Here is a 27,165-nt window from a genome sequence, read left to right as displayed (position 1 = left end):
TCATACACGTTCATCACAACTGAGCTTTATTCTTGCAAAGATTGAGAGAGAGAAAAAGAACAGGATAAAGGCCAGCCTTCGCCCACTGGTAATACTCTCAAAGTGCACCATCAGCTGTCAACATTGCAGACAAATCAGGGATCAAGTTACTAACAAGAAGGAAAGGTGAGGAAAGATAGTTGCAACCGAGCCACTAAATCGGCTGAGAAAAATCCGCCCACCTAATTTGACATGTGGTTAGCTCAAAAGCTTGCCAAAACAGAAAACATTTGTGCCTGTGATAACAATTATTCTTTTTGTTAAAAGGCATTTTGTGTCAGGAACTTCAGCTATATCTGTTTACACATCAAAGGCTGCTTGCAACTTTTTAAATTGTCCTTCATTATATTTTAAATCCTGTACGTTACAGCAACCTTAGCACTTATTCTTAGCTTTAAGCAGACTCTTGCTAAATTCTTCATGTTAAACAACTGCCAACCTGTGTTAAAATGTCAATTTTGTCCATTAGGCAGACTTTTATAATAGGGTAAAATTTTTATTGGCTTAGATCTGTCCATTGTGTTCCTCATTGATTAAAGACAATTGATTAACTTCCTTAATTGCCCAGATGCATGAACTCAGCATCATGCACAAAAATAATAGTTTAAACTATTTGGGGGAGATTGTGTTATTTATACTGGAGCAAAGATCAGTTTCATTTGGATCCTTTCTTCTCGGTCATATTTTTTTCTTTTCCATCTCCGAGTGGGTCTGGCTCTGTGGTATTATAACCAGTATCCAGGCAAGGTCCCCTAGTTTATTATGGTTCCAATCGGGTTAATCCAAACTATCAATCTCTTGGGTGTGGACAGATAAACTTGTTCCGTTTCTTTATTCATCCAACCCCTCTGTTACTTACAACAAAATGGGTCCCTTCGTATGTGGAAGCCTTTCTCCCTGATCAAATTTGTTTTAAGAGGGGTCAATTTTACTTGGCCTTCTTGAATTAGTGAAAGAGTGAGTTTATTAGAGAATGCTAGAAAAATTAATAACCACACAAATACATAAATTAGAAATGGGAAACAAGTTCAAAAAGGTCGAAGTTAAAAGATATATAGATCGATGTTTGACTTATTTGTGAGGAGCAGATAGAGAAACATTGCTGCTGTTACAATGTGTGACATTGTAGTTGTGCCATTGAATTCAAGATTCTTAGCTTTACAGGTTAGTTAAAATTAATGTGTCTTGATTTTCCTTTTCGCTAAGTTGTAGCACTCAGAGCAAGAGTCACTTTGATTTTTGACCTGCAGTGCCAGACTGTTTAATGTCTGTCCTCAAACTGTGGCCTTCACGGCATCCACATAGAGCAGGAATGTTCAGACAATTTTTTTCAAAATTTGTGTTTTACATATTCCAGGAAGGATGAACACAGACATATCTATTAAAGCATGCTTGTAGTCTGGAGAAGAACCCAAGGATTTGTTTTCCTGATGAGAGGGGGTAATTAGATTGCCTCATACTTCTGCCTTCTGAAGTCTATCTTTCTGTAGCTTGCTTGATAACTGTCATGTGTGATATTCCAGGATCTCACTCAAGGCCAAGGATAATCCATAACAGTCTTAAAAGCAGTCACTGAATTGCATTGTGCAGAGTTTTCATTTTTAGTGTTTTTTTGGCTTTTTGTCCTCTTTTAGAAAACAAAGACATTGCAATTAAAAATTCAGAATGCCCATAAATGATGCATGGTTACAACCCATCATTGTGACAGTTGTATTTTACTAAAGTTATTGTTATCCATGTTTAAGACAGACATTGTATGTCAGCATGAAGTTTGTTCATGAAGATTGAGGGCATTGAAGGCAAGCTGAAGTCTGTCTTCATTTGATTATTAGTTTGTATAATGCTAATTATAGTCAGGGTGGTAACTCCTGTTGATTATTTTTTAGCCCACTTTCTATTCCAGGGAGATTATTCTTAAGTGTATAGACCTCCATCTCAAATGCAATTAGCTAACATTAACTGATTAGGAAATGTATTTGGGCTCTCTCTGATTAGCTGATACAATTTCAACAATGATAACTTAATTTAATGAAAAATAGCTGCAAAGTTGTAAAATCCACCAATATCCAAATATTAGGAGTCACGGAGGTGCATGTTACGGAGCCTTAGAGGCCACACACAATACCTTCCACTGTATCTCAATAATAGTAGCAATAGTGAATCAAATCAAAAATCAAATCAAACATGTAAAAATTGTATTGTATTCACATGGACTTGCATGCATCTCAAGTCAGTAAAGCTAATCATTTCTCATGCTTATATTTAAGACCTATCCATCATCTTTGCTAAAATAGAATTTTCAATACCTCAAATACAATAAAATACAAATAGAATTAAACAAGTGCAAGAAGAAATATAAGCACAAATCACACTGAACTTCCACAGGCGTTTTCCTAACCTTTGCTGTGACATGGGTAGGAATATAGAAAAACCCCAGAGAAACAGCATAAATAGACGGAATTATTGAAAAGAGGATTTCCTGCAAAAGTGTATTAGTATCATAGAACATCAGCTACATTCCCACTTCTGTACTTATTGTGAATTTGTAAGTTTAAAGGAAGGCATATCTGATTGGTGCACTGTAGTAATTTGCAAAGGAAGTGGCATCTTCCAGACTTCTGCTGTCTAAAAGATTGAAGGCACATGGGAATACCATTACCTGAAAGGTTCCCATCAGGTAACATCCCATCTTGACTTGGAAATATATTGCTGTTCCTTCAACATCACTCAGCCAAAGACCTTTCCCTCCCTTCATTACAGCTTGCATTCAAATCACATTTACACAGGGCAATTATTGACAAGCAACAAATGTTGACCTTGCCAATACCACCCAAATCGCACAACTGAATACAAAAAAAATGAAAAGAGGAGCTTTTCACTCTTACTGATGAAATGATATCCTATATTTTGCAGTGTTTCTTTTGAATCCTTGCTGTAGATGGCATTTCACATTCTGCTTCCAAAGTAGCTGTGCTTTTGGAATTATTATGTTCCCATTTAGCAAGCAGTTGTTCAAATATTGATGACTGACTTCACGTTATTCACTGAAAACAAGCATATTTGATAATTGGGCAGAAAGTACCAAAATTTGAAAACATATAACAACAGATTCAAGAACAGCTTCTTCCCTCACTGATATCAGACTTCTGAATGGACTTCTCGTCCTTCTCTGCATCTTCTCCATAGTTGTAACAGTATATTCTGTGTTCTTTCTATTCCCTGATGTACTTATGTAAGGTATGATTTGACTGGATCACATACAAAACAATACTTTTCATTGTATGTTAGTACATGTGAAAATAGTAAATCAAATCACATCATACAAAAAATATATTTTTAAAGGTGATCTGTTAAATTGTAAATTTGTAAAATTAATACTAGGTTCTAAATATAACCAATATTATATTTTGTTTTTATTCTATTTTATTCTATTTTATTTTTAATCACCATTTCTACAAACAACTTAATCTTTAACTAACTATCCATTTACTAAAAATCACAAAAAACCATATAATTAAGAATTTGAACTTCAGTTAATGTCATTTTGTTCATTCTAATTCAAAGGACTGATGACCAATTATTCACCAGTCTGCATGGTGATAGTTTCTCCTGTTCCACTAATGATAAAGTTAAAAATCACACAACACCTGATGATCACAACCACCTGATGAAGAAGCAGCGCTCCGAAAGCTAGTGTGCTTCCAATTAAACCTGTTGGACTATAACCTGGCGTTGTGTGATTTTTAACTTTGTACACCCCAGTTCAACAGCAGCATCTCCAAATCACCACTAATGATAATTATTGATTGGAATCTTTCATCTTTCTCTCTTCCTAACCTCCTGTCAACTATTTACTTCTGTTTTATGTGCATTTGTAAACTTACAGCAGATGTTGTGCAGAATATCTGCTCCCACATCACATGCTTTGATACTAACTGATAGTGAGGTGTGGATGGGGAAGTTATGCTATCATCTTTCCTATTTGTAAGGTTTTTGTAGACTTTTTCAGACAATATCCAATCTAGATACTGGTTATTTGATCATTAATGTACAGATCAGTAAGATGTTTCTGTATTGTGGTACTCTCTTGGTCGCTGACCTATCTTTCCAGTGTCCACCTTTCCCCAAAGGGCTACCAGACTAGAAAATCCAGTCTGCCTTGTTCGGACAGAAAAAAGGACAAACACTAAATGGTTAAATGGGCACAAATGTAAACTATGGTAATCAGATCAGTCATGAAGATGGAAGAGAGGAGCAGTGAAATCTTACTTCTGGCTGTGAATTTGAGAGGGTGAAAGAAGAAGGAACCTAAAATACGACTCCAAGTATAGCATATGTTGAAGCTAGATGGTCCACAAGCTTGGTATGATGAGCTGCAGATTCAGCTCTACTCCAAGTCTATCTGTCCTAAGCTTAGTTGGTCAGGCAGGGAGGCATGCTCCAGCAGCTCTCACAAATTGACTATCATCTGGAACAGGTCTGACCAACTGATTTGGAAACAGACCATATCAACACCTTTTCATGTTGATAATTAACTTAACAATTATTTTGTCCTATCTTAAAAAAAAATACATAAAGTAAACTTGCCAAACTGAATACTAAAAGAAATATTAAAGTGGGGGATTTTTCTTCAAAAAATGGAATATTTTACATGAAAGTCAATTTAAAACGGCATTAACCTGACAATATTTTGTTCCTATTTTAAACATTTTATTCCCATTGAAGTTCGATATCTCAAATTTTCAAATAAATGCCAGTGATCAGATCCATTGTAATAACGACCTACTGACTGTATTTGGACATTGCTGAACACCATTTGTGATGGTTTACACAATGGTAGAATTCATTAGCTAGCTAGTACCTAATTTTCCAAAATGGACACGACCATGGCAGGCAGGAGTGAAGTTGATATTCTTATGCAGGGCTCTTGTTGAAGCTGATGACTTTTGTTCCTGATGTGTGCAAGTCAAATTTTAGCTCTGTGAACTGAGATTAATGGATAACCCTTAGTAGCGCCACTCACACATGTACAATAAGGATAATGGTCAGCCCTGAATAGCCACTTCATCTTTCTGCTTCATAACATTGGAGCTTGCCTATATTTGTAATAGACCAACAGCTAGAAATCAACACAAACTGGACATCAAACCTAGGATTTTAGGAGTCAGTCTTGCTCCACTTGTCACTGCTTGGACGAATTATCAATCAATGGTGCCTGAAAATGTTTTGCATAATGTATCTAATTGAAGATAGCAATACCTTTAAATTATATTGTTAGATAAGGCTGCAGGGTGTCGATTAGTATCTGGATCAGTGGTGCTGGAAGAGCTCAGCAGTTCAGGCAGCATCCAAGGAGCAGCGAAATCGATGTTTCGGGCAAAAGCTCTTCATCAGGAATCCAATTAGTCAATTAGTAGTTTTATTTATAAATGGCAGTTCACTACATTGCAAAAGTTTAGTGAATTTTAATAGTATTTGTTAAATAATCTGAAAATTAAATATTTACTCTGTAAGATGTTAGTCTTCTGAAGCATGTCAAATCTTCATAACATGTTGTTAGAAGTTTATATCATTAAATTGTTAGAAGTCAGTATGAAACAGGCTCAGTGGCCAAAAATGCACTTTATTGTTCCAACACACTTAATTCTGCACTGGATCATTGCTCCCAATGTCCTAGCTGGCATTTGGCTCTTATCTAAGGAAACTAAAACTATTAGTCACTAATTTCATTTGCTGCTTGTAGAACTTTGATGTATGTGAACTGACTGCTATCTCTGACTACATGGCTGTGGCATAAGCACAATTTAAAAGGCAGCAATAACGTTGTTAACACTCCGGAACTCCTTGAAACCTTGAACAGTGTTATATAAATTTATTTCTTATAATAAATTTTCAGAGGGTCTATTGAAAAGAGATTGCTCATGGTGTTAAGTACATCCAGATTAGAGTGGTGCTGGAAAAGCACAGCAGGTCAGGCAGCATCCAAGGAGCAGGAAAATCGACGTTTTGGGCAAAAGCCCTTCATCAGGAATGAAGGCAGGGAGCCTCCAGGGTGGAGAGATAATCTTCATTCCTGCCTGCATTCTTGCCCATTTATCTCTACACCCTGGAGGCTCCCTGCCTTCATTCCTGATGAAGGGCTTTTGCCCGAAACATCGATTTTCCTGCTCCTCGGATGCTGCCTGACCTGCTGTGCTTTTCCAGCACCACTCTAATCTAGACTCTGATTTACAGCATCTGCAGTCCTCACTTTTGCCATGTTAAGTACTTTTACCTACAGTTCTCAGTTCCTGCAGCTACCAGAAATAATCCACTCTAAATTTAAATGGAAAACAATGTATTTGGTTCAAGCATAGAGATGATAAAATTGTACTTTTGTACAATTGTATATTTTTTGTATTTTTTTCTCCTAATCAAATTTTTAAAAAGGACCTTGTGATATATTTTAATAAAACATTAATCATTTTTAGACTGCCCTGTCTTTTGGTAGAAATTTAGCAACTATCAAACTCTAAATAAAGAACGATGTTTGTTCCTCTCTACTGACTCATAATTTGAGCTCAAACAGTTCAAAGACTTGAACAGCTGCAGATCCCCAAAGCTCAGACTCATTTGTCTGCAGTGTTGACAAACACAATTAAAGTAGTATTTTAATGAGAAATAAACAAAACAAACTGTTGAATAAAATATGCTACTTGCTTTTACATTCATCGTGATTCTTACGACAAAAATGTTTTCAACTTCTTTTTTTGTTTTGGGAAACATTACCTACCATTTGAATGCATTGCATGTTTGTAAATCAAAAACCCGAAAAACTTTGGTTAAATATTTTTCTTGATCACTTTAGTATTCAGATTGCCACTACATTTGCTGCACTTGAAGGGCTAATAAAGTCTACCTTGCTTGAGATCAAGCTTCTCAGGGGTTTGCGGAGATATAGGACACTCTTTAGACCTCAACTGGATTATTGAGTACAGTTCAGGGCACTATACATTAGGAAGAATGTGAATGTATTGAAGTTAGAACAGCAGTGGTTTACAAGAGTGGATCCAAGGATGAGAAACTTCAGTTTGAAGATGGATTGGAGAAGTTGGAACTATTTTCCTTGGAATGGAGGAGGTGAAGAGAAGATTTGATTTCCGTTTCCAATGCCATGAGGCCTTTGGACTATATAGATAAAGGGAGAAACTGTTCCCACTCAAAATAGATTAAGGAAGAGAAAGTACTGATTTCAATTGATTTGTACAAGAAGTAAATGTTGACAGAACTTGGCATGCGCCTTGTGAACTGATCTCAACTCAAACAATTAACCTCAAAGTTAAAGAGGGGAGCATTATGGTTTGGATTTCTGCTTCTAATCATCATCCAGATATATTCCTCTCTTCCTTCTATTTTGATACAAGTGTTATTCATTTATAAAATACATGTTCATGTCTCTGCTAAAGTAATAAATGAGAATTTGAGAGGAGCACATTCAGTCTTCAATCATTTCTGCAACTATATGAAGGACATGTATCGTACCAACACTCTTGACTCACTTACTTTAACATTTTTGAAAACCTGAACACACTTTTAACTAAGGCAAATGATTCTCAATGCAAGTTTTGGCACCACTGCTCTGCTTAGAGTTTATTTGATGCAGTACAGATTTAAATGCACAGCAGAAATGAGTATTGAGTTCACAATTAATCTGTGATCATTAGGCACTTACAGTCAGCATTCGGTAATCAAGCTATAGTTGATAAATGATTTAATAATAGGCAGTACTTTATTCAATATCATGCTGGCACTGTACAGAGAGAAATAAATAGCACAATAATTACTCAGAGGATTTCTGAAGATGTTTTAAAAATACTTTGGGAAGATTGACTCATTCTCAGTCACAAACAAAAAAATAGAAATTGCTGGAAAATCTCAGCAGATCTGGCAGCTTCTGTGGAGAGAAATCAGAAAACAGAATTTTGAGTCCAGAGATCCTTCTTCAGTATTGTAGCTCTGAAGTTCTTAGACCTGCTGAGTTTTTCCATCCATTTCTGTTCTTGTATCGGATTTTCAGCATCCACTCACAGATTCTCAGTGTTTAGAGCCAGCGCTAACATTAATTATTTGGAGATAATTTTAACTACAATCACTTGCCAAAGAAAAAGTGAGATGTTATTGGGCTACTTCTTTCTAAATAACCCACTAAATAACCCACTTCTGTTTCAATGAGGGCCATGTTAATGTAATGATTGACACATGAGTGATACTGAACCAGGCACCTATTTTATATCCAGTCTGATATTCGTTCCTACAAAAGACAATCAATTAATTTGAATTTAAATTGCTTCACTATCATCTGTTTTCCATCAAACAAGAAGGTTAAAAATGATTCCCATTGACTGTAGAGGAAAGGGAAACCAAATAAACTGCAAACCAATGATCCAATATGCCTGTTGATAAAAGTAAAACATAACCTCCTAAAGTCTCACTCATTGCTGTTTACTTTTCATCAACCTGTACGGTGATGCTATGATTCACCTCTGTGGCAGATGGAAATTGAACCTGGACTTTCTGTCCAGAGACAAAGACAGACTGTAGTAGCAGAAGTGGGTACTGCAGATACTGGAGATTAGAGTCTCGAACAGAGTGGTGATGGAAAAGCACAGCAGATCAGGCAGCATCCGAGGAACAGGATGCCTACCTTGAAGAAGTTCTCCTCTCTCCACAAGGATCTCAGTGAGTCCCAGCTCATTCCTGATGAAGGGCTTATGCCCAAAACATTGATTCTCCTGCTCCTCGGCTGCTGCCTGACCTGCTGTGTTTTTCCAGCACCACACACTTGACTCTGATCTCCAGCATCTGAAATCCTCACTTTCGCCTAGTAGACTGTGGACTGCAGACTAGGGTAGATCAGACTGTGCTAGAAGACATCAAAACGTGTCACTCATACATTACTGGAAGGGCTGTAACAGTCCAAAATCAAATGATCTGAATTCTAAAAGTGTAGCAAATCTGTAGAATTCCGGAATTGACAGAAGTTCGTTGTTTAAATCCAGCATTTTCATTCCATTGTGGTTATATTCTGATTTTTCCAAAACTGCAATTTATACACTGTGGAAGTCATAACATCATGTTAGGACCTTTAAAAAAAAACTGTGTTTGTTGTGTCTTCTGAAAGAAAACAAGCACAACTTCATGGTGCAGTATAATGGTCAAATAACTGATCAGAACCTGAAGCTTAGAGCAGATACATGTGGATTCATTTTCTCCTTAAAATAATGTTATTTTGTATCCTGATGGTTAGCACTGCTGCCTCACAGTGCCAGAGACCCAGGTTCAATTCCCACATCAGGAGATTCTCTGTGTGGAGTTTGCACATTCTCCCTGTGTCTGCGTGGGTTTCCTCCGGGTGCTCCGGTTTCCTCCCACAATTCAAAAATGTGCAGGTTAGGTGAATTGGCCATGCTAAATTGTGTTAGGTGAAGGGGTAAATGTAGGAGTATGGGTCTGGGTGGGTTGCTCTTCGGCGGGTCAGTGTGGACTTGTTGGGCCGAAGGGCCTGTTTCCACATTGTAAGTAATCTAATCTGATGGGTTAACTGCCCACTCCCCTTTTATGTCAGAAAATATTACCAATTTTGATTTTTCTATTAAGCTGGAAGACACAGTTTGTAAACATGCTGACTTTTAACTGGATTCAAACTTCCAGATTGAAATGTTTCTGTTACTTTAATAGAGCAACACGATTTTATCAGTGAGCCCGAGGATTTGTACTGACCCATTTCATAAGCCCTTCTGCTCAGATGGCTGCAAGGGAATGACTGTCACGGTGGTGGTATCTATTTTAGTTATCTCTGTTGTTCATCAATCCCAATTACAGCAGTAGTCTACTCTCCTTCCTTCCATGATTTCCCTAAAGATGTAATCTGAGTTCCATAGCAGTCTGATGGCTTTGTTTTCCCTGGTGGCTTAGTTGGTTTACACATCTGACTGAACTGCCGATTGTCAAAGGAACTATCTTTTTCTAATGTCCCAGTAATATCTAATGCTTCAGATGCAGCTAATTTCTGACGCTGAGTTAGGGGACCAGGGCCTGTAGTTCTCATAAATGTTTGGCATTAAGAACTATCCTAAAATATCATCTGCAATGGCGACAATTTTAAACACCTGTCCCAACAAAACTGAGAGGAATTAGGTCAGGAACGAAGATAAAAATATAAAAGATTTCAAAGCTAATGCTAACCTGCCTCAAACCTGTGTAATCCTGTTTTCAATGGAGGTCGTATGGGGTACAGGTAACCAATCGATTTTCAGCAAATGGTTTGTTGGTGAGAGCATTTAAGACCATATGCCTCCATTTTAACTAAGCTTTTATTTTTAATCAATGCCAGGATGGTTTCCCTGGCCTCACGGAAGTTGGAAGGTAAAAGGAGATCAGAAGTAGAAGATCCATTAAGGCAGCGGCTTTACATCCCTGTCTCACAGGCAAATGGGATTAGTTCAGTTTGGGAAACCTGGTCGTGATGGATGAGTTAGGCCGAAGAGTCTGTTTCCTTGCTGTATGACTCTATGACTCTACGACTCTACGTGTGCTTGTCTCTGGTTTAAAAAAACTATCCAATACTACCCCAAAATGTCTGACCAGCCACCTTTATCATCCCTGACATCTCAATCTCCTTTTATCCCTAATGGCTTTGCTTGTAAACATACACAGACTCTCATGATTACTTCTCTCATAGCCACCACTTTGCTTCAAATCATGCTCAACTCCTCTGCAAATCCATGTCATCCTCTGTCTCAAGCCCCTGACTGCTCCCCTGCCTGCCCATTCCTCCTTTTGCTGTAGGGTTTCCAAGTAAATATAAAAAAAACAAAGTGTCTTGTGTTAGGACGGGCCCCAACACTTGTCATTAAACTGTCAACCAGGTTAGAGTTGAGGTTTAGAGGTAGCTTGTCTTGATGAAATGTCCGTGTCTAATTCTGAAGGTTATGCACTTTATGAGCTCAGCACATTAATAAGATATAACTCAACACACAAAGTCCTGATCTACCTGGACTGTTTGGGGTAAATTTCCAATGTGTCCCTTGTGTTTCTCTGCCATGATTTCACTCGAAGCACCTTGGAAAAAATATGTAAATGTTGCCAAAATTCACTCCTGTCAACCTTTGAAGGAGTTGCTAAATCTGCCTGCCTGCTGAAGTCGCACAGAAAGAACATCTGATGCATGAGCCAACACTTCTACCATCGAGAGAAAACAATATCCAGTCAGTTGGTTGCTTTTGAGGATGTCTTGCTGTGTGTGGTCAGTGCAAGCTTCCCTACACAGCAATGGTGCTTTTAGTGCAATGTCAGTTAACTTTTTTCTATTTTTTATGGTGTTGATTTGAAGTGAATCAGTTTCATCCTAAACACAACTATCTTAATAGTTCAACATTTGTGTTCAAACAATGAACAGATTTCACATTGCTATAAAAATGGTAAATATGGACTACTGAATTTTCCATTATTTGATTGTTAAACTTTTCATTGACTAAAATGGTTCTTAAAAAAGACATAAATGGACCTAAAATGGCCATAGTGATCACGACCTCAAATTGAGGCAAGATTCATGTGGAATAAACAAGAATATTTGCACTGAAATTGCAATTTTTGCTGACTGAAATTTGGAAATTGTGTCGGCATCAAGACTTTTGCAGTTGTTTCATTCACACATTTGTAATAATGTCATATATCAGAAGATAAAAAGCTTGCCTGCTTGGAAAGACAATGGAGCTAGAGTCTGGAAAACACACTGACATATACTTCAACAACTGCCATTGAACAGTAGACCTGAGAGAAGAACATGGATTTATAACAGCAGAAGTTAGAAGGCTTGCTCTCTTTCTCTCCCCCATATGCCTTTGTCCCAGTTCTCCCAGCATCTCAGAAAAACAATATCCAGTGAAAAAGCAACTTGGGGAAACAAACATTCATCAATAACTCAAGATAGCTCCAGTTTCTCCACTGCTATAGATAGAAATCAATAACTAATCAATTATTTCTCAGGCCTTTAAGATCTAGCACTTAATAGACTTCAAGAACTTATAAATGGCATCACCTTAAACACTCTTTTTTAAACATCCCACCCGTGTATGCTGGATGAAGCATTTTTTCTTATTTTACATCTGGGTTGGTAGGCAATAAATTCCACTTTCTTTCACTCAAGAAAACCTTGATAATTGCCTCCATCATTTTCTTATCAATTACATTTTAATTGAAATGTGTTAGCTGTATGCTAAAAAGAAAACAACATTATTTATTAAGCCCAACTGAGGGGCGACTGAAAAGAAGGGAAAAAGTGAGGACTGCAGATGCTGGAGATCAGAGCTGAAAGATGTGGTGCTGGAAAAGTGCAGCAGGTCAGGCAGCATCCGAGGAGCAGGAGAATCGACGTTTCGGGCATAAGCCCTTCTTCAGGAATGAGGCTGGTGTGCCAAGCGGGTTGAGATAAAAGGTAGGGGGAGGGGCGCTGGGAATACGATAGGTGGAAGGAGGTGAGGGTGAGGGTGAGGGTGATAGGCCAGAGAGGAGATGGGGCCAGAGAGGACGGGAAGAAGATTGCAGGTCGAGAGGGCGGTGCTGAATCCGAGGGTTGGGACTGAGACAAGGTGGGGAGAGGGAAAATGAGGAAGCTGGAGAAATCTATATTCATCCCGTGTGGTTGGAGGGTTCCTAGGTGGAAGATGAGGCGCTCTTCCTTCAGGCGTCATGTGGTCAGGGTCTGGCGATGCAGGAGGCCAAGGACCTGCATGTCATTGGCTGAGTGGGAGGGGGAGTTAAAGTGTTCAGCCACGGGGCGGTTGGGTTGGTGGGGGGTGTGGACCTGACGAGGGAGTCGCAGAGGGAGTGATCTCTCCTGAATATTGATAGGGGTGGAAAGGGAAATATATCCCTGGTGGTGGGGTCTGTCTGGAGGTGGCAGAAATGACGGAGGATGATACGATGTATCCGGAGGTTGGTGAGGTAAAGGTGAGGACCAGCGCGGTTCTGTCCTGGTGGCGATTGGAGGGGCGGGGTTCAAGGGCGAAGGAGCGGGAAGTGGATGAGGAGATGTGGTGGAGAGCGTCATTGACCACATCGGAAGGGAAATTGCGGTCTTTGAAGAAGGAGGCCATTTGAATTGTTCGGTAGTGGAATTGATCCTCCTGGGAGCAGATGAATGCGGCGGCAGGGAATATGGGATGGCATTTTTACAGGGTGCAGGGTGGGAGGAGGTGTAATCTAGGTAGCTGTGGGAGTCAGTCGGTTTGTAGTAAATGTCTGTGTTGAGTCGGTCGCCCGAGATAGAAATGGAGAGGTCTAAGAAGGGGAGGGAGGAGTCTGAGATGGTCCAGGTAAATTTGAGGTCGGGATGGAAAGTGTTAGTAAAGTGAATGAACTGTTCAACCTCCTCGTGGGAGCACGAGGTAGCGCCAATACAATCATCGATGTAGCAGAGGAAAAGGTGGGGGTGGTGGTGCCAGTGTAGCTGCGGAAGATGGACTGTTCCACATATCTAAGGAAGAGGCAGGCATAGCTGGGGCCCATGCGGTGCCCATGGCAACTCCTTTGGTTTGGAGGAAGTGGGAGGATTGGAAGGAGAAGTTGTTAAGAGTGAGGACCAGTTTAGTCAGTCGAAGGAGGGTGTCAATGGAAGGGTACTGGTTGGGTCGGCGGGAGAGGAAGAAGGGGAGGGCTTGGAGGCCTTCATGATGGGGGAATGGAAGTGTATAGGGACTGGATGTCCATCGTGAAGATAAGGCGTTGGGGGCCGGGCAAGCGAAAATCATGGAGGAGGTGGAGGGCGTGGGTGGTGTCCCGAACGTAGGTGGGGAGTTCTTGGACTAAGGGGTACAGGACAGTGTCGAGGTATGCAGAGATGAGTTCGGTGGGGCAGGTGCAGGCTGAGATAATGGTCGGCCGGGGCAGTCGGGTTTGTGGATTTTGGGTAGGAGGTAGAAATGGGCGGTGTGGAGTTGTGGGACTATGAGGTTGGAGGCAGTGGATGGGAGATCTTCTGAGGTGATGAGGTTATGGATGGTCTGGGAGATGATGGTTTGATGGTGTGAGGTGAAGTCATGGTCAAGGGGGCAATAGGAGAAGGTGTCCGCGAGTTGGCATCTAGCTTCAGCGGTGTAAAGATCGGTGCGCCAAACTACCAGTGGGCCTCCCTTGTCTACTGGTTTGATGGTGAGATTGGGGTTGAAGCGGAGGAAGTGGAGGGCAGCGTGTTGTGAGGGTGAGAGGTTGCAGTGGGTGAGGGGTGGACAGGTTGAGGCGGTCAATGTCGCGTCGGCAGTTGGATATGAAGAGGTCGAGGGTGGGTAAGAGGCCAGCACGGGGTGTCCAGGTGGATGGGGTGTATTGGAGGCGGGAGAAGGGGTTGTCAGAGAGTGGGCGAGAATCCTGGTTGACGAAGTAGGCGCGGAGGCGAAGGCGGTGGAAGAAATGCTCAATATCTAGCCGCGTGTCGAACTCATTGATCCAAAAAAGAAAAGAAGGGAGCCAATTCTCATTTCCCTTCTGGACATAACAACCTGAACATGCTGAAATACTTAAGCTGTTCAAATGCACATATAAATTTCTCCCCATCTAACCAGAGAATGCAGTATCATTAGTTATGATTCACTGTGAAAAAGGCACTTAATAGGGAATTGCTCACATTATAAGCCTGGCAATGTTCCCCTTACAATATTTCCTTGCATCTGGGTATCTTTTTAACTCAAATAGTGTTTAATCTTCTGAAAATTTCCCTCTCTCTTATGCGTATTATTAATTTATAATAACGTTATACTATTAAATTGTTATGTCAACTCTTGTGTTTGGACAATACCACTAGCTTTCTGTCAGTGTAGAACTGAATGTCTTCTACTTTGTAACCCACAATCGAGGGAAAATCAATGCTCCCAGTTTATTAGGCTAAAGAGAGTTCTCTAATATTTAAGGTTAGTACTCATAGCTAAACCTTTAAATGTTTCTAGAAGTTTATAAAGTGAAGAAATTACCTCCAGCACTTGGCTTCAACCCCAACATAAACTGATCGGGTGAAATTCCCATCCCTGCCGGCTTTGCGTCTCATGCTAAAGGAATTTGGAAAGTCTCAATCCAGATTCCAGGTCGTAGGGCTACGTCAGAAATTTGGCACTGACATTTTAGATCAGGGAGGCTGTGTAAGGGGGAGAAGGAAAAATGCTGCACTGGTAAAACTCTTCTGAGCTTGGCGCTGCTGGATATTGTTGGGGCTGAGTGGAGTGAGCAGAGTTATTGCAACATCGGGTCAACACATCAGAACAGAGGAAATCTCACTATTCCACAACATCTTGGCTGAAATTCAACAGCGACTCCACATTCCTGCCCTATCCCCATTTCTCTTGGTTCCCCTAGTGCCAAAACTCTATCAATCTCCATCTTGAACAATCACAATATCAGGTTTCCACAATCCTCCAGGATAGAAAATTTGAAAAATTCATAATCGGAATTAAAGAATTGTTACAGTGGAAGCTATTCTGCCCATTGTGCCTATGTCATCTCTGAATGAACAATCCACTTGTGCCATTCTCCCATTTGGCACATTCTTTCTTTCCAGATAATAGTGTTAAATTCCTCCATTTAACCTACCTGTACCACACAATGACATTTTAGAACCTAAACGTTCACTGCTTGAAAATGTATTTCCTAATTTCACTTTTGTTTTTTTCACCAATTACTTTAAATCTGTGATGTCTCACCCACGACCCTTTCATGAATTTGAAGAAACACAGACATACAAGGTCACATTATGAATAGATGTGGCTAGGTTGTACACAAAGGAAATGTGATGGTCAGAAATCCAACATTTATGGTTTCACTCTTTAACCCAAGATTGTGAATTTCTGTTTATGTGTCCTCTGAAAGGAAGTGATCACTCATGATTAATCAGGAGCAACATCATTCATTTTTTTCTGCTGAAACATGCTTTAATCACTTTTATGTGAATATCCTAATGAATGTTATCATTGAGAAAGAATTTGTGTGATCATTTCGTAAGTTAGAACAAGGCAACAATAAGCTGATATCATAAAGGCATGCAAGATTCAGAAAATTATTTCAAACTAAACTACGAAAATGGGATATGCTAAATCATATCCAGACCGGTGAAAGAAGACATTTTGGATGGATGTCAGGAGGACAAATATTCTTCTACAGGTAGAGTAATGGAAGTCTAAACGTAGAGGCTTTAGTGTAGGGAGAGATCGTTCAAATGTTCTATATCTGTACTGAAAGGGATAATTTAAGAACCTGAATAATTTAAGAAGCACCCAGATGATATGAAGAAATTGAAAGCTGTATATGAAGGTTCAGAATTGAATGAATTGTCTTTCGCATTTTTTGGATAAGAGAAAATATAGAGGAAGTAGAGGCCTTTAAATTTGTGAAGAGCTGTACAGCTAAAGTTAGGAGTTAAAAATATATTTCAGATAAAGAGGTAAGAGGACATTACTTAGAGAGTGGTTAGATGGTGTGAAAAATGTTATCACAGGAAGTGGTTGAAGCAAATGTCTCAGATTCACAAAAGTACATGTGAGAAAAGTGCATTGCCCACTGCCCAATATGCTGATGTCACATGGACTTAGGTAGTGGAACAGCTTAGGATCTTGATAACTCAGACCTAACTTCTAGGTTGACTTCATAATCTCTAACAATGTCTATCCTACCATTTGGACCTATTTGCTATTGTACAATGAATCTTAACCTTCGGCTTAAGACATGAATCTATTTTTATTTGATTTTCAGCTTGTTTTCCTCTACCAAACTAAACTAAGCAAGTTCTGTAGATCTCTACCAGGACAGAGAATAGAGCAACATGCTGAAAGACTGAGGTGCAAGAAGGAAAAGGAGGAGACTCATGTAGAGTTTAAACACCAGTGGCAGCTAGTTCTGTTTCTGCGCTGCCTTTTCCTTCAGTCTTCTGCCTGAAAGCAGGTCCAACCCATAGCAACATAAGCTGCACCACAAGCAAGGCAAGGGGAGAGGATCCAAGACCACCCCAACCTGAACAAAGATCAAATATAATCACAGGGTTGGCCATTCATTCATCCCATTGAGCCTAGTCTACTTTTCAATTAGATCATGGCTGATCATCTGCCTTAATGCAACTTGCCTGTGTTATTACATATCTCTCAATTTAATTCATCTCCAGAAATCCAACTAGTTTTGTCTTGAGCCCTCTGGGATTGAGAATTCCAAAGATTTGCCACAATTTAAATGAAGAAATTCCTCCACACCTCTGTCCTAAATTGCTTACCCCTGATTCTAAGACAATATCTCTTGGTTCTAGAATCACCTGCCTGGGGAAGCACCTTATCTACATCTACCCTGTCGCAACCTGGAAGTATTCTATAACTTGGAGTGAGATCCCTGCTTGCACTTCAAAACTCTACAACCCAGTTTCTTCAAACTATCCTCATAAGACAATTTTACCGTCAAAGGGGTCGGTTTGGTGAATCTCTATTGCATACCCCACATAGAAAGTATCTGCTTCCTTAGATATGAAAACCAAAATTATAACCAATACCCCAGGCGATGGATGTTGCCTGAACTGCTGTGCTCTTCTAGCACCACTAATCCAAAATCTGGTTTCCAACATCTGCAGTCATTGTTTTTACCTAGATGTCTCAAAAAGGCTGTGATATCCAAACATCTAACCATCCTCTTGATTTGTCTAGTTGCCAGATGAGTAATGGAGACAAATAATGTTAATGCTCTCCTGCTTTTACGTTTAGCAAGACTTTCATAATTCCAGCTTGACTGGATTATTTAGCCATTTTTACCTTCTCTATCTGGACCCAGGTATTGGAGTAGGGACATGACTGAGATATTGTTCTGGAAATGGTGTTTTCAAATGGGCTGAAGGAACATGCCATCTAACCTTGTGTGTGAACTCAATGGCTCACGTTTACAAACTGCTTCCTCCCAACAATAATCATGCATGTTTTACTCCCCCAGGCCAGCTCAACATTCAAGGCCACTTTCCTTGTTTAGCTTGAGATGCATCATTGTGCAGAGCATCAGTGTTTCACCTGGTCATGTCTTGTATGAAGGTGTGAAGATCTGAAAGAGTTATTCTGAGGAGTGCATTAAGTGCTGCCCTATATGATGAGGTCATACTGACTTGGGCTGAGGGAAACTGCTTTGAGGCCGAAGGAAGACATTCTCACATTGCTGTCTCCATCATAGTGTCTGTAGCAATGTCTTTTTCTCATTATATTAGTTTAATTAGTACCTAGTTGCTATATCATACAGTAATCTAGACACTAAATTTTACCAGAAATTAGCTTAATGTCAATTTTGATGAATTTCATGGAAGATTTCGCTCCAGAAATCCGAGGGAGATTTCTCACAGTATTCTCCAAAATTTGCCTCATTAACTAAGTACCTTTATGGTGCCCCACTCATCCTATCTTCCCTCTGTCCAGAAGAAGTACTCACCACTGTCTGGATCTCTGAGATTCCCAACACTGGCATAATTTTAAAGCCCAACCATGCACCAGGTCAACCATTTCCAACCAACCTGCACAGTTCATACACTGGGAGGGAAACCAGAACACAATTGGTAGCATGACTGACACTTCATTGCAAATACAAGTGTACATTTATAAATGTATTCATACCTAAAGATTAAGCTACACAGGTTACCAGTTCTTAGCCTCATCCCATCTTAGAAGCCTGAGTAAGGGAGTGCTAGTCTTTCTACAACTTAGTCATGCCAACCATCGTGCTGCAGTGTCCTCTCTTTATTGAAGTCAAGCTGGTTGTAACCTCCCCCATTACATTTAACAAGATCTCCATAATTCTAGTCTGACAGGATAGTTTAGCGATTTTTAGCTTCCTTATCTGGACCCAGGAATTGGAATATGGACATGACGCTGAAGTTGTTCTGGGTTGAATGTCCTGCTTTGGCCCTTATACCTTATTGGTTTATAAAATGGGAAAGGCTGGAAGTATCTGCATGATTACTACCATGCACTAACAAAAGCGGGCTTCTGTGTCTTCATGCTGAAGAATGCAAATGAGCCTACATCCCCCCAAAATTAGCAAAAATAGGAAGTTAAAGCACCTTTAATGCACCTGAGATGTCATTGGCATTCAGTCAAAATAATTATAACTTCTTCAGTACAATTCTAGGAAATTGAAATATGAATTGCTTCAATGTAAAGGACCTTTGAAACAGCTTCACAAGGATTTTTCTTTTGTCAAAACAGGCCATGTTTTTATTCAGAGCAGGTACAATGGCATTCAGTTACAATAACAGGTAATCTGGAAAGATACCACTTATGTATTATGAATTTTAACCCCTTGTGTCATTAACTGCTTTTTAACCCCTTGAGCGCTTTATTTTCTGAGAGACGATGCTGTCAACAGTTTTATTTTCCATTTTCTTTTCAGTCAGCAATGAAAATCATCTCAAATATTTAGTGTGGTTTTTATTTATTTAAAAAATGTTCTTGGGATTAGGGCTGCACCATTGAGGCCACATATATTGCCTAGTTTTACAATAGAGAATCTCAAAGGCTATTAAAAATGGAAGTTTTAGATTCTCTATGCTGAAGGGTATTAGTGAACAAGTTGGGATTTAAATGGCAAGCCAGAAGTGTTGCTGATTTTTTTTTTCAGATGGCAGCTCACAAAGAATCAGGATTATTGAATACAACTGCACAATTCGCAATGGTAAGATTCAGAATGATTATCTTTTGAATTTCTAGCTAAGTATCATAATCATTATGTTACTTGGATCAATCCTCTTCATTCAGACTTCACCATCTATCAAATTGAAATCCGTTGCTACTGTAAACCACTGCCAGCCACTGCTGCTAGATTTCTATTCTCAGAACATTTTACAGGAAAAAGGAAGAGATTTATTTTGTAGAATCCAGTACATTTTGGACATTGCTTTTCAGACACAGTGCTCATTTTAAATACACTTATTCAACACATGAAACAAACAGCCTTGATAGCCATCAATACACAGCCAGTTCACTGACAGATAACAGATTAGGAATTCATCCCTTTGTCCTTCCATGCCCATTTTGGACAAGTTATTCACATTACTTTGAGCTGAGGATCGTAGTGATTTATACTGCAACCAATTTGTATTGCAAATTTTCAAACTTTGTATTTTGATCTAGTTGTTTACAGAAAGCACAAACTGTTATCTTCACATTTTTTTCATAATTCCATTCTGTCCCACAGTTAACATCAGTTATTTACAGAGTAATGTGAAATTTAAAATTCACATCTTGGAACTCACAATTTGAATCATGCAAAATAACCAGCATAAATAATAGCATTTTATTTCTGTGTATTTTAGCAAGTAATTCAAGACAGCCGTTTTCCTCTTCCTAATACAATTGCTGCAGGAAGGTTAATTTAGTATGGTTATCTGAATTCATATTTATGTGTTTCACATTTCAGTCCACTCTCCTTCTAGCCCAAGACCCTTCCCGTATGTGTTGTTTTTAGTGTTGGACCATTACAATATGCAGGAGAAAGTGAGGAGTGCAGATGCTGGAGATCAGAGCTGAAAGTGATGCTGGAAAAGCGCAGCAGGTCAGGCAGCATCCAAAGAGCAGGAGAATCGACGTTTCAGGCACGAGCCCTTCTTCAGGAATTCCTGAAGAAGGGCTCATGCCTGAAACGTCGATTCTCCTGCTCTTTGGATGCTGCCTGACCTACTGCGCTTTTCCAGCAACATATTTTCAGCTCATTACAATATGCAGACATGTGTGCTTCTTTGTTGACCCAACAGGAGGCTCACTCAAGTTCTGTGTGAAAAGCCTCCCAGCCAAATTTTCTTCTCTCATACACATGCTGCAGACAAGAGCTTCTTCAAACTATTTTGCTATTTTGATGCATTTTGCCTCAGCATCAGGTACTTAGAGTCGGTGCGCAACAGGATATTGCAGTTCACTTCTTTGCAAACCACCAATTGCTGTCGTGTCTCTGGATTACACCACAAATTGGCTAATTTTACAAGTTCAGTTTTTTAAAAAAACACTAATTACCCACACTCTCACGACAACCTCAACGACCACAGCTTCTGCTTATAGATGGTAGAGGTTCCTCCACTAATGTAAAATGTTTTTCAAGAACAGAAATAGATAGCTGGGCTGAAAGTGTAACTGTATTTTCCTGAAGTCACTGTGTGTACAGAGTCTATGATGATTCAATAGTCAGTGTGCACATTTTTTCGAAACTTAAGCACCAAAAACAAGACAACTTTTTCTATGAAGTGGTCATTTAGTAGAAAATGTCAATATTTCTGAGAATAATTGGGCATTGATGTCTAGGCCTGAGATAGTTCCTTTGGTCCTACTTTGGTGTTGTGATGAAACCCTCATTTCACTGCCTAAGATTTCTATTGAGAATTGCATGCTCTGGACTGAGTATTAAGCAGAACACAAAAATGTTAATCATTAATTTTTACTGCAGTAACAGTAAGCAAGTAAAGGATATTATGAGGATTATATGCTTCCTAACTGGTGCAAAGAATTTATACAAGAAAGAGCCACATATAAAACTGCGTACACAAAATACATAAATGTATTTTATGTCAGAAACTTTATGATTAAACTTCTAGAGATGATCCAAAATGAATAACGATGTTAGTGATGTGTTCAGACAATGTCACCATTTTAATGATCCTAATTAAGAAAAGTATCTTGATATGGTGTGACATCCCTTCAATTTCTGCATTTGGTGCATTTTTCTGTTGAAGTGTTGCAACTTCAGATATAAGATCCCAGAAAGTTATAGTTTTCACATATATCTAAATAACAACAAGCCACGTTGAAAGAACTCAATTGCCTAAGTATCATAAATGGCAATTCTTTAATATCAATAGAGAGCTAATTAGTATCTTTGCCTTTAGCATTTAAAGTTATGAAGATAATGTCTTGCCGCATTTACTAAAATGGCAATAATGTTTGTTAAATTATAATGATGATATTCCTAGACTGTAAGCCTCATTTTAACACTGGGCAGTATATCTGCAAACTGATATATTGTAAAACCCCATGTATCAGATGCGGTTCAGTCAGTAGCACGCTTTTGCTGAGTTAGAAGGTTGGGGCATTCATATCAAGCCTTAAAAGGAACATTTTCGCATTCTGGTGGTGTACTGTGTCAGTGGTTTAATGTAGAAGGTGCTGTCTTTCTGATGGGATGTTTAAATGAGATCCTGTCTTCTCTTTATTGTGAATTTGAGAGAAGTACTCTATAAATGCAGTCCTTCATTTGCAGCTGCTTTTAATGTAAAGATGCAAAATTTGAGGAGGCTTGGATTCTGTCCTCGAAACATCTATGTGGAAAATCTTAAGTACAAAGGCTATAGAAATCTCAACATCCGAATAATATCAGAACAGGAAATCATACAGGCCATTATCAGTAAAGATGACAACACAATCAGCCTCAGCAGACAGAAGTGCAGATTTAATTCTTTGTCAAAAGATTGTTGTCTCTTTAGCCAGGTAACCTGAAGCTCCAGCTGATGTGAAATTGGGTGCTGAGCCAATTTCAAGGTTACAGACATAGATTCTCCTTTGATTAGCTGTGTGTCAGTTTAGGATGAAGATTTGCAAATAATATCCAAACTGAAAGAGGTTGCAGTATGTAGTGTCAGGACAGAAACTGGGAGGTTTTAAGGCTCAACTGGCATTTAAGTATGCATGCAACCTATAGACTTTTTTTTGTTATTACCAGTTAAGCTTTACATACTGAAAGATAGGATTCACCAGTTCATTAACATTTCATTTCTATTGCTCGAAAACAACACAAAAAAATTGAACAGTTTTGAGAACAGGTTCATTTTCAGTTATGTTTCAATGACGCAGGCAATACAAGAAAAGCACCAATACTGAACAGTTATATCGTATATTAGTGACCTTATTCCTGTTCTTTGCATTGGCCTATCCACAGAGATTTCCTTTAGCCTGTGGTGTTGATTTCTCCATTCTTGCTGTCACTACCCATCTCAGTCACTGGTTTTAAGGTCTCCCCTTCATGCTCTTTGCCCATCATGAAATATAAAGCTCTTCTGTAAGTTATATATGAATAAGGACCAGGAGGAGGCCATTCAACCCGTCAAACCTGCTCCACCATTCAATAAAAGCATGGCTGATCTTATTGTCACCTCAAATATGCATTCCCACCTGACCCTGACTACCATTTACTCCCCCAAGAATCAATCTATCAAGAAACTACCAACATCTGCCTGAAAAACATTCAAGAGTTCTGCTTCCACCATCTTTTCAGGAAGAGACCGTGAAAGAAACATTATCCTCTGGGAGAAAAGATTCACCAAATCTATGTTTTAAATGAGTGACTGCCGACTTTTAAACAGTGATTGCTGTTAAGTTGAGGTACTCCCTACAGCAAATCAGTTAAGAATTGGTTAAATTCTGTCCCGGAATGAGTGAAGCATCAGTCTGATCTGTCAAATGCCCTGCACAGTGTAACAGCAAAGTTCATGAGTTCCTGCCTTGCCATTTCTATGTGTAATGAAGGGCAGAGTCTCAGCTTGAGTCAGCAAGAGGAGACATCCAACAGAGAGCAGGCGCTTCCCCACAGGATGTGAAAATTGGCAGGTGACGCATCCAGGCCACTCTCCCACACCTCTGAGCCGCTAGCTACCCAAGCTTAATAGAGACTGAGAGAAGTGCATACGCTGGGGGAGGGAAGAGGGAGAAACAAACAGAGAACTGGGGACATTTTAAAAATGCTGAAAAGAAATTGTGCAATAAAAATAAACATTCACACTCATAATTTCCAGTGTCTATGTGAAAAGGGAATCCATCACTCAACGACTGAAAACACCAGAACAATTCATATAAGCGCCTGTTGTTAAAGGAACATGTACAATCGGAAGCTTTTGCTCATGTTCATTGAAGACTATTGCATCAGTGCCCTGAAATCCTTATCTCTGCATTTTTCATGAGCATCCCTGTCTAGTGTCTTTTTTGTGCAGTCAATAACATGTAACATCTGTGCACTGACCTATGCTGGGCAGTGGACATAAAGCAGAGATTCACTTAAAAATGTTTCAAACAAGTTTTTAAAATCAAATTTACCTGCAAATTAAAAGCCTAAAGTCAAAATAAGGCTAATAGTTGATGGCAAATTGAACTCACTATTGTAATGAACATTTCCAGACAATCACCTCTCTGTGGGAGTTAAAGAGTATTATGATGTGCTGTATCAGTGAAAACAGCAGGAAAATGTTTTTAAAACCTAGAACTTGTTCCTTCAAAATAAAATATGTCTGGGATAGCCCAGATCATAAGCTATGTGCTGCATATGTCAGTTTATTTTCTTTCATTGTTCATTGAATCAAAAATCAAAAGAGCTCCGAAGAGATCTGATGGTCAATTCATTTTGGTGACCATTAACATTTTAGTGAAAATCTTAATGTAACTGCAGGGCAGTGCTGAAACAAATATCAAATTGTTAATGGTCTTTTTTGTAAATGATCACTGAATTGGTTGAATTTGCTTCGATTGGGAAAGGGTTAATCCACATGGTGGGGTATGAGTAAATTTCCTCTGTTAAACACAACCACTTCCCCAAAATGAAATCTTTTTTGCAAAGATTATAACTTTATTAAGAAGGACTCGATTACTAGTTAGGTTGCCTGAAATTCCAAATCACCTCAATCAAAATTGCAAGCACACTATTTTCATACTTGCAACACATTCAAAAGGCACTCAACATTTAAAGCGAAAGTTTGAGGGAAGCTTTAGGGTTATTTTCTCACTGTCTCTCCCCCTGAACCACACAACCACCCACACCAGAGTAATTATTAGGATCACTCACTGTGGCTGAAACTGATTTTTAAAACAGGAGATTGACTTACTGTTCAGGCAGTTCTTCTTTCTTGTCCCATTTACCTTCCCAGCTCTATCAATCTTGAGGAAGTACTTTGTGGCCGAGTAGAGTCTCCGCCACCGCACATCGCCCTGCAGATGGTTGTAGCTGCGTGTGTGGCGCTCCAGGCTTGAAGAACAGTTTGTAGCATCCAGCGTTAGCGCATCTTCGGGCTCGCCACGACAACTGGCGGAGGCTGAGCAGGCCAGGGAGAACAGAAGAAAGCAAGCAAAGTGGGGCAAGGGCGAGACACCGCTGGTCAGCATCCATTTCCACATTGTAGTAAAATTCCTGGAGTGGGATCTAGGAAAAGACGCATACTGAAGCAGCAATGAATTCACCTGGACAAAGCGAGAGTTCCACACACAGACTTCCCTTCGCAACAATCTTTGTGTTAACGTCTCCGAATTGCCCCGATGTTGTTGTATCCATGACCCAGTCACACCTGAAGCATTAGTCCAATTGCCTTTAATAATTCCTCAAAAACAACGACAGAATTCAAATGGGCATGAAGTTCCCTCCTTCACTGGAGCTGGCTGAAATTTGTACAGGAAGGATGAAAATAAATAAGAAAACACAAACAAACTTCAGTCTTGAGTTTCTCTGCACATCTAAATTTGCCTCATTAAAATGAGAGTCTTGAGAGACTGCAGCATGTAGGAAGGAAAGGTTGTGTTTTTATCAATGCCTCAGACACTACAAACAGCAGGCTGCTTGTCATCTGCTTACCATTCAACTGACAGCTCAGAAAGGGCTGGCCCTTTTCAGATAGGAGGATGTTTTTTTTGTCCTAAGCCAGTAGTTTGTCGCCTGATGAAATGTCATTGGAGGGTTGGGCATTCAGTCAAGTAACTTACTAGCTACAGCTAACTGGGAAATAGCTCGTAGTGGTTATGGTTAACAGCTTACCTAAGTGTTATTGACTTTAATGGCATCTTATAGCATTTTTACATTTCCATGTCTGAAAAATACTTCTTAACATTTCTAATCAGGGATTAAATGGTGTTTAAAAATGCATCTCATCTTACTGCAAAGAAGTTGGTCAAGGGCATGAACATTTAAAATAACTTAGAATTTAAGTTCATAAATTTATCTACTGGGCAAACATTAATGCTATCATCTGAAATCTCTCTCTCTCTCTGGTAATTTAAAAGTTATCCCATTTATACTAAATAGACTAATGGGACTGCTAAACTATGGAGGGAGAAGATTCAGGCATATGTGTTTATGCTCAAATGTTGATATTTCAGAGTGCAGATTCAGAATCGAATAATTAATTTCTCAGTATTGTAATTTTTTTTCCTGGAAACATGGATTTAAGAAAAGAGGGTTGATGGCTGTTATTTTTTTTTCCCTCTGTCTGTCATCCAAGACCTCCAAAGGATTGAAGTTGGTTTAATAAGAGGCTGATTTTGGACAGCTCTCTAGGGAGTCTCAAGACAGTGCTGTGCTGTTGGTGTGTGAGAATCACTGCAAATCCATCAGTCCAGTTACACTTACTCAAAGGAAAAACAGCAGCTGGCTTCTCAAAAATCCTTCATTCTACTTTTGTTGCAAGCAACACATCCTAAAAGTGGAGGAACCAATAAATTTTCTTTTCACCTGTGTCTTCCATTAAAGTGCTTTTTAACCTCAATTGCTTTGTAAACTGGATCCCAACTGTACATCACAGTGTGGCACTATGTTTTCTTTTTTATAACCTGGGGTTTTGATTTCCTTTGGTGGTGTGCCCACTTTAAAGTAAACAAATTAATGACCGTGTTAAAATAACATACATAAAGAATTTTGCACAAGCACATTAACCAGTGCATTACCAGGAGAAGTTTAACCACTAAAAGTTTCAGAAAATATTACCTGTCTTTTTCATGTATACAGGTGATTCATTAACTAATCTGAGAATTTAACTCTTTCATTAGGCCTGTCATTTGGATCAACCAATTAAGAGCTTGAATCTTAGGGCTGACTGAGACTCAGGATAGTTCATTTCTGTTGGGGGAATACGGTCAATTGGCAGATGGGAAGCGAAGTGAGCTGAACTGCCCATTGCATGGGATGGTCAAGAAGATTTAGCTGAGACAAACAATGCGTTTGACTGGTCTGTCTAAAAGTGATATCAGAGAGCAGGGGATATAATACTGAACCTTGCTCACTTCGAGTATTTTACTTTGGTTAGTTCCCTTCCCCCACAGTTCCCATATAACCACTTAAGTTTTCTGTGATCGCTATCAG

General features: G+C 39.3%; 1 protein-coding gene across 1 annotated transcript in view; it reads right to left on the bottom strand.

The window, feature by feature from the left end:
* fgf22 (fibroblast growth factor 22) overlaps window positions 1–25,648 on the bottom strand; it is a 109,965-nt gene extending 84,317 nt beyond the window's left edge. The window contains exon 1 of the mRNA XM_060846039.1: window positions 24,926–25,648. Within this exon, the coding sequence (XP_060702022.1) occupies window positions 24,926–25,214 (289 nt within the window). The 5' untranslated portion in view covers window positions 25,215–25,648. The remainder of the gene's footprint in view (window positions 1–24,925) is intronic.
* Between the last annotated feature and the right edge of the window lie 1,517 nt (window positions 25,649–27,165).

The sequence above is a fragment of the Hemiscyllium ocellatum genome, chromosome 28 (genome assembly GCF_020745735.1).
Source record: "Hemiscyllium ocellatum isolate sHemOce1 chromosome 28, sHemOce1.pat.X.cur, whole genome shotgun sequence".
Lineage (NCBI taxonomy): Eukaryota > Metazoa > Chordata > Chondrichthyes > Orectolobiformes > Hemiscylliidae > Hemiscyllium > Hemiscyllium ocellatum.
This window is presented reverse-complemented; position numbering and strand designations above follow the sequence as displayed.